Raw genomic sequence first — 9185 nt, forward strand, 5'->3', positions numbered from 1 at the left:
GCATACATAGATTTTTTAAAATTATCAAATTAATACTTGAAATGCTGAGTTTAATCCTTATTACTTAGTGCAACTTGTGAATCACTTAGGACCACAACAATACAAAATAAGGACATCTCGCATGCTATTAAAACCTACCTCTTTGATTAGCTTTACTCCTTTTGAATCCTTCATGTTGATGGCTATACTCTGGGGATTAAAAATAAATACAACAATAATTTATGTGGAAAAAAAATATGTGAAGGGTATTATCAACCTATTCTAAACATAACCAACAGTCAAATTGCACACTATGGCTAATTTGGATAAATAAATTTTAATACATAGCCCATCTCCTCCTGAAAAAAAAAATTCTCTCAGCAAAATAAGCTGAACTGTATCTCAATGAATCAGACAAGCATCAAAACCAGTCTGACAGATGGGCAGCCTGTTCACTATATATTTACACAGGACCCACTACTGCAAGTACACAGCGGACACCAGAAACATTTGTTTCAATGGTAAAAAGCCATTAAACAATTCAGGTATGTCATGAAAATTCACTTTAGTTTCAAAAGCTAGATTTAGCCACCTTCACCATAGTATAATGGCAGCACTCTTCCTACCAGCTGACACAGGGCAACTGAGCTGATGCGCCTGAAAAAAAGATCACTCAAATAAAATACTCCTTGCTTTCAGCAGGTTTCATTCTCAGTTAATTAGCACCAGCAACTAAAGACCATCAGGAGCACTCTTGCTTTTTCATTTTGCCTCAGCTGCCCACAGCACAGCAGCAGAGAGTTGCAACCTTTGTTGTTTTAAAACTTATGAATTTTCTCCTAAAATTTATTCATCATAACGTTAGGTCAATGTAAATATTGCTCCATTATGTATGTTAAGAATCAAACTAAGAAATGTTATATATTCAGTTATAATTACAGAAAGCATAGGCTCATGCCCCATTCCACACTCCATTTACCTTTTTATTTCTATTGACACTGAGAAAATAAACACTTTCTGTCCCAGCAAAAGGTGGGCCCCAGGCTCTTGTGTCATCACCAGCTCCTGAAAGAAATACCATCACATATTCATAGTTGCCAAATATCACACACCCAACAAATAAGAATAAAAAGCTTTTCTCCAGTATCACATTAAAGCCACCTAAGCTTTATCTAGCAGGCAGGACAAATATTAGTTTAACATATTTCTTTTAGGATATTTATATTTAAAAAACCCACATAAAAGTGAATGCAATTAAGCAAAGTGAACAAAGATTTTGCTAGTGTTGGGATTCCATTTAGTCTTGAAAATACTAATACAGCCACACACCACTGGTGTATTTGCAGGTTTTTTGGTTGTTTTTCACTTGTGGGTTGGTATTTTGGTTGTTTTCTTGGGGAGCCTGGGGAAAGGGGAATTGGAGTTCTTTTGGTAGTTTGTTTGTTTGTTTTAACTTAATATTGAGCTACAATGCCATTCTTTTTAGTCAATCCTGAAGAATTTAGTAGAGTCTCTTGCCTGCACCAAGTCACACAATTCATCTGGTCAGTAACATATTCCTGAAACTCTCCACACATAACATCAAGATACCACTGCGAGACAACAACTGATTAAGTCACATGCTGCACGACGCCAACTAAAAGAAGAGCTTGCTATAGCTGGTGCAGGGCCCCACCTCCAGCTCTTCCAGAAATCCTGCCTTAAATGTGCTGCAGACACTGATATTACTGTATGATTTATGCTTAATTTCCAATTTTAAACCTTTCTTAAACATCATGAAGACTAGAAATCTATTTTAAATAGAATTAAAGCTAAATTCAAATTCAGATAGAATCACTGTCCTGAGTGTTAACAAGCATGAGCATTCCTGTATCTATTTCAATATCTAGACTTCATCTACTTGCTAAAATTGAAAATTTTCCTCAATGAGGCAGCAGGGAAGACTGATACAGAAACACAGCCACAGAAACAAGCTGAAGAACCTTAGGTGGCATATTACATAGCCATTGTCACAATTATGCTATACAATATAGTAACACAGAAGTCTACAGCCATTTAAGATCTACAGTGGCAGAAGTCAAGCAAACATATAAATTGCTTATCAACATTTCTACTGTTTATTGTCTCAAATAACTATTTTGGTTCAAGCAGGATGCTTAGGAGGCCAGGGGCAATATCTTCTCTGTGTACTTCAGGTAATTCAAAGCAAAACATCTCAGTAATACTTTCCTTGTAGAACACTAGTGGGGCTACTGATCTTTTGGATTAACACTCCTGTGAAAGTAGACATCCTCTCACAGAAAGAGGGGATTACTCACCTTCTAAAATGTTTGAAATTTAAAATTCTGAAGCTGCCCTTCTTCTTTGATCACAAAAAAAATGCAAAACTCCAAAATCATTACTTCATACTTAATTGTTGACATTGCTCTGTTCCTACTACCTGGATGTTTGGAATACCACCAGTGTTGGTCTAATCTGATACTGCAAAATTGATGTACCTTTGCCTGGTCACAAAAATTAAAATCTTTATAACAATGGTCAGTAAATAAGGATGACCTATAGATTGATGTGGCAAAACCTTTGTCAAACATTCATAGTTTCATTAAATGTCCAAACGTTCAATATTTCCTATTACTAATAAATTATAGAGAATTTAGTATGCATTTATTTATTTATCTATTTAGTATTTATATAGTATTTATTTAGCATCTCGATTTATGTTATTAATTATTATAAACTGTTATGTTATAAAAGATAGGGAGTGTAATATTGTTTAGTGTCTCAACTATTTTCACCAACTAGTTTCAAGATTAGTAATACCAAAAGAGAGAAAATTAAAGTATGGAAATTTAAAGGAAAAAATACATTACACAACGTGCAGCTGCTATGGCATAATTACATACCTCAAATGCGTAATGATGCATAAAACTTAGAGACAAGTGAGGAGACTATTTCTAAAAAAAACCCAAATGCTATGCAATTTGTCATTCTTATATGGTCTTCCAAACTAAAAAGTGTAGCTATACCATAAGAATGAAGCATTTTTTTATCATTACCCAATCCTTAGAAACTTCTTGGATAAGAAGCGCATGTGCTGAGTGGAAGAAGAAAACCATTGTGTTAAGCTAAAAAATACACCAAATTTAATTAGAAGCTAATTACCCAATATCCTTACATTATATCTATATATATATACACTTAATATGCAGTTCTTATTATATCTAAAATAAACAAATAAAAATCTTACCTGGTCTTTCCACTTTGATAACTTCAGCCCCTAGATCTCCCAAATTCATTGTGGCAAATGGTCCTGCAAGGACCCTTCAAAATGAAAAAAAATTTGTTTTCTTAGTTTTTCCAATCAGAATATTTGCATTTAGACACACTGTTACAAATGATAGAAAAAACACAAACCTTGTTAAATCAAGAACTTTCACACCATCCAATGGCTTTACATTACTAGCACCTGACAAGAAACAAAAAACAGTGACTTCAATTTCAAAAAAACCCAAAACACACTGTTTTTAGAACACTCATCATTCTCTCTCATCTCCATTCCCAAATATATGATAATAAAGCTTTCTGAACAAGCTGGTTATTAGGTGCATACTACATTAGTAAAGCCTTTCAAAGCTGGAAAACTTTATGTATGACATTTCAGAACCTATTCGAACTCCCTAGCAAGTCTACACTAAAGCTACTTTATAGCAATAGTTTATATGTGCCTTCCACAAACACACAGCTTTTAAAGGCTAATCTGAAGAAAGATACAACAAAAGCATTTTAACAAGCAACATCAGAATGACATAAGCTAAAAGTAAGGGTGCCAGAAGCATAGTAGAATTCACAAAGTGTTTTGACACAAGTAGACCCATCCACTTGCATCATATACACAAAAAGAATATCCCCTTTACAAAACTTAAGGCAGAATACATGAGCCAAGGAAACACTTTCAATGGCAGCTGCACATGCAAGATAACTATTAAGAAATCACAATGCCTTCTTCCTTTCCCTCACCCTTTCCAACCTGACCAGGTCTAAGAAACAACAGTAATGGCAATAAACATTACAGAGAGAGACAGTAATCTCACAGTCTAGACCACAGGTTGGCCAACTATTTCTTTGGTGGCATTAGGTTCTCATCTTCTCCTTCAATCTTTAATTGAAGGCTAGGGACACAAACACTTCATCACCTTGTGAGGACGGTCATTCAGTCATTGTTTGGAAAGTGGTCTCGTATCACACACAAAACAAAAGCACCTGGCCGACAACACCACTAAAGTGACACAGACCAGCTTGTGGCAAGCATCTCTTTTTGGAGCTTGTCCTGGCAAGAGAAAGATGTAAAACATGTTGGGGTGGGGTGAGGGGGTGGGAATCAAACAAACCACATTCATTCAAAGCTTGCAGGGCAGTGTGGTGCATCTCCTATATCACGCAGCAGTGCATGCCGTTATCACCTGCTCCACATTCCCTCCATTAGACCTGAACCACCATTCAGTCACACTCATAACTCTTCTTCCTACATATGGGAAGAAGATTTATGTCAAGAGAGAGATAAAAGAAAGCTACAGAGAAGCAGCAGTAGAAATTCAAGGTTTCTGCTAAAATATTTTCATTAAGTGCTCTGCCCTCAATGAGGACACTTGCATCCCATTGTTCATCTTTAAGAAATTTTCCTCCATTTTTGCCACTTACTCCAGGGAGATTTCAATTTAACAGGTTTTGTGCTTTAATACAATATGCAAACTGAGCAGCATTTTGAAAACATGTACATCTAGGAAAGGTCATGTGTTTTGCACTTTCAAAGCCTTTAGGAAAACCTCAGGTTGCTACTCTTCAGTGCTCCACACCTCCATGGGTTTCAGACATTGGAAAACAGTTCTGCCAGGTAAACACCACAGATCCTCCAGTATAACTTTAGTTTTATCAAGCTGAATGCAAAATTTTCTCTGCAAAAGCCCTACTCTTTTATTCAAAAATATGTAAAAAGCTTTACTGAAGCTTCCTAAAAATTAAAAATATGTAATTTCAGTTTAAAAAGGTCTACCTTCTCTATTATTTCCACACCTTTTAGAGCTGCACTTTGATAGCTCACCTATTCTCATCCTGAGCCAATATTTAGGGCTACTCACAGATACACTACCAGAATAGCAACTTTTCAGAGCCAACAGGTTCTCTACCTGCAGTCAAGTTGTAGGAATCCATAAAGCTATTTCTCAAAAAAAAAAAAAAAACAGTAAAATGTTAAGATTAGGCTGTAAATATGTATTTATACATAACTAAAACTGATGAACCCTTACTAATTATCATATCATTCACATTATGGCATCATCTAACACTCTATTCAGGGGTTAGGACTCTTCCATAGCTGGAACAGAATAGGAGAGCACAACTGTTGCTCTGAAGACAAACAGACCATTGTGATTTATTTCTTTTAATGACAGTAAATAACAGATATCCATGATGGTGAAGAAATGCAAGAAAGAGATCAAAAGTTTTCTTTTGAAAATCGAGGAACAGATCTGTTGGTCTTTTCAGAATAGAACACAGATGTTCACCAAAAAAAAAAAAAAATATATATATGTGAGCTAGATCATATATGCAGTGTGACACTAATTTGCTGAGATAACTGCAGTAGAAAGCCTTTTGACATCAGCAGTTCTGGTACATGAATCCTGAATAAGGGAGTATTATCTATTTTAGGAACAAAAAGAAACAAAAACACATAATAAACAAACACAAGAGATCAGAATTGATCAGCGTTAACTAGAAACATCTCCTGGATTTTTTAATTTCATCACTAGCTTCCTAAGCAGGCACATACCCAAAGTTAGATTTTATTAGAATTCTGACTCAACAGTCTTAATTTTCTAAAATGCAAACTCACATTTTCTCTTGTATTTTTGCTTTTATTTATACCAGTAACTTGATGACTGAATGAAAAATCACTCTCCCAGCTCTAACTATATCCTCTGTGTAAACACTTGATTCCCATGATGCTTGAATTTATTGTGAATTAGACTATCATATCCATATTTCATAAATAACTTTGATTAAGAATAAATAGACCAGCTCACTCTCAATATGATTCACACTCTTTAGCTAAGCTCAATAGCTTGTTCCAAGGTTGGCCTAGCCTAACAGTATGCAACAGTAAGCAACCAACAGAGAGACCATTCCATAGAACAGAAATCAATTCTCATGTCATATTCCAAAAATATTTCCTTTACACTTGTGACAGAAGAGGGCACCTAGAAGACACAATTAATTTTTGCAACAATGCAAATTAAGAGATCCCATTCCAATTACTTTCAATTCCAGAGGACATGATTGCTGCACAATCAGCATTTTTTTCACTTTATCCATGCAGTATGTTATAATCAGGCCCATCACTACCGTGGACTAATTCTCAATCAGTGGGTACACTCCAGCCTGGAACACACTTGGTATGTTCATAGTAGGAGGCAGAACTGCAAACTTCCTCCAATTCTAGTGCCAGCAAAGCTATTGTTACTATTTTTCTGTTATTTAGTAACAGAGAAACTTGAAGCCAGAGAACGATCAATTTGCTGCAACTTTGGTTTATTTCATTTCATTTTTTAAAAAATTTTAAAAGCACAAGTGCAGGCAGTTAGACTGATAGCCTTACAAAAAGATGGGGCCTGGAACACGGCGTGCCATTAGCCCGGGCTGCCCGGAGAGCCGACACGCTCCGCGTCACAAGCGGCGCGCTCCTGCGGGCGAAGTCCGAGCCCCGAGGCTGCCCCGGGGCTGCGCTCAGCGCGGCACGGCCGCGCGGGGATCCCTTCGCCAGCCCCGCGCAGGAACCTCCCGCAGGTGTTCCGCCCCGCCAGAGAAGCGGCTCCGACCCCCGCCCCAGCGGCACCGCCTCAGAGCCCGGCGGGAATCACACGGACACAGGGGCCCGACGCGGCGGGAGAAGGGAAGCAGAGGAGGAAGAGGGGCAGCACGGCTCGGTACCTGCCGGGGGAGCACCTCCGCTCCGCGCCCCTCCGCCACTGCCCGGGGAAGGGGAGGCAGAGGCAGCGCTCAGGGCTCTGGCACTGCCGCCGGCAGCTTCAGGACAGCGGCTCCTCCAGAGCCCTTCGCAACACCGGCTCCTTCTTCCCAGCGCGGCGCGCAGCATCCCCGCTACTCGAGACACCACCGAGCGCTCGGCGCAGGCGCCGCCACCGCCCCCTTCCCCTCCCGCTCCCGGGACAGCCTTGGATCTCCCGGGACGGGGGGCGGGCGGCCCCGAGCCCAGCGTCGCTCCCGGCTGGCTGCCGCGCACGGTGCGCCTCTCCTGTGCTATGAAGCACTCCCGCCTGGGCTTCATAAAGCAGGGAGGCGTCCTGCAGATGTTCGCGGCGGGAATTCCGCTGTTTGATGGCTGGAAATTTGTACTTCCAGCTCGGCGTACAGACCGTGACATACAACATTGCCAAGGTGGAATAAAAGTAGAAATCCTCCCACCACCACCACGAAGGGTTTTCCGCGCTTACCAAGGCAGGCAGCCGCACTGGATGCGCTCAGCGGCACGAGGGAGATCCTTCCCCTCATTTCGCCGTCAATGAAGGTGCAATATCACTTACACTGTAAGCTGTATCTTCAGCCGGGTATAGTTATGGAAGGATTAGCTTGAACTGACCTTTGAGCAACTCTTCCCTGAACGAAGTACCCTCAGACTACTTTTAGTCTGTATTAGGACAGAGCAGAAGGCTTGTTACAGGAACACCATGGTGTCTTCTTGCCTCTCTAACAGGATAAAAAAGCCTGCACAGAGGTTCGGCATTTGCTTGTCAGAAATATGTGAGGATAAGACAACTCTTGTATCTCAAAAGCAGCTGAAACTTCTGACTGCTTGAAAATGAGCATGATGAACAGTATAGGCTTAAGACATAAGTCACATATCAGTCTGCCTAAATGCTGAGGAAGAACATAGAGAAAATCTACATGACAGGTTTGTTGACTGGAAGTGCTGTGTGTAATCAAAAGCACTACATGGATGCTTAAAGATTTGTCAACAAGAAGAAATTAATCAGCACAATTACCCCAGTATAACTCAACATGTGCACAATGGTATGTATTTCTAATTCATGCGGTGTGAAAAGGGTTTAAATTAAACTGTGCTTTTTTTGGAATGAGACAGATAATTTGGTAACTTACATTGATAAACTGTCTTTTGTAGACATGGCATTCCTTGTGTGCACAATAAAAACAGACAGTCTTCCAGACTAAAGGATTATCAAAAAATGTACATCAGCAGGTTTAGTGTCTTTCCATTTTAGAATTTAAAAGATATTGCCTGATTTTTCACAGAGAGATTGTATAACATAGGCGAGTTCCCTGTGAATATAAACTTATTGTTTGTTATTCTAAAAAAACAAACCAAAACCTGTTTAAAGCTAAAGAAAAGCAAGACTGGTATATAAAGTACAGAAACTTTCTGCTTACTTTAATAGTTAATTTTTGTTAACTGCTGTTCTGAAAGCCCTTCTTAATTTTCCTATGTTGCAATGTCCTAAAACTTAGTAGTGCTTTGTTGTAATGACAGAAAATAAATTAAAAAAAACTTTACCATTTTTTACAGAGCTGTTGAGAATTTGCATTAATATGTACCTGAGAACAGAGCATGAATGGTAATAAATAACATTGTTAAATTGACTTTGTGCTAAATATTAAGTTCTCATACTAAATAGCATTTTGCCACGAGTTTGTACGAGTAAGTTTTTGCCTGAGCTACCACTCACTTAATTGCTGACAGTTCAAACTGATTTTGAGGAAAATCCTTTCATTAAAGTGCTCTTTAAATGTCACTCTGTTTTTTCAGTCGGGACTGCCGCAACACGTAGCATTTGCAGGCTCAGACTCCAGAACAAAGGCGCACAATGAGCATGTCTGAAGTGATAGGAAATGCGAGGTAAACACTCGCTTTGCTTTACAGGAGTTGCTAACATTTCGTTGTTTTTTAGCAGCTGTAGAACCGCGGGCATTCGCTGACAGCCACGCTGAGCCCACGGACGCCATGAGCCCCACCGTCTGAGTTACCAGGCATCTTCTGAGACTCCTACTCCAGATTAATCCTCTTCAGCTGAAAGCCGAGGGATTCGGCGCGCCGGGTCGCTGTGCGAGGCTGCCGGGCCCTCTCTCCCGCCTCCCGCTCCCAGGCGGGATGGGACGGCCGGCGCCTCGCCCTCCCG

General features: G+C 39.7%; 1 protein-coding gene across 22 annotated transcripts in view; it reads right to left on the reverse strand.

Moving 5' to 3' along the window:
• SUGCT (succinyl-CoA:glutarate-CoA transferase) overlaps positions 1-9162 on the reverse strand; it is a 319512-nt gene extending 310350 nt beyond the window's left edge. For 11 of the 22 annotated variants that reach the window (XR_005255720.1, XR_005255717.1, XR_005255721.1 and 8 more), the window contains exons 1-5: positions 6964-7471; positions 3394-3445; positions 3227-3300; positions 959-1044; positions 139-189 (exon numbers count right to left, since the gene is read on the reverse strand). Coding sequence is in view for 16 of the 22 variants with exons in the window: in XM_038127206.1 (XP_037983134.1) it covers positions 139-189; positions 959-1044; positions 3227-3300; positions 3394-3445; positions 6964-7417 (717 nt within the window). In the remaining 6 variants the exon portion in view is untranslated. The other 11 variants (XR_005255716.1, XM_038127201.1, XM_038127202.1 and 8 more) reach the window with 6 other exon arrangements.
• Positions 9163-9185: the final 23 nt, after the last annotated feature.

Source organism: Motacilla alba, chromosome 2, assembly GCF_015832195.1.
Source record: "Motacilla alba alba isolate MOTALB_02 chromosome 2, Motacilla_alba_V1.0_pri, whole genome shotgun sequence".
NCBI lineage: Eukaryota > Metazoa > Chordata > Aves > Passeriformes > Motacillidae > Motacilla > Motacilla alba.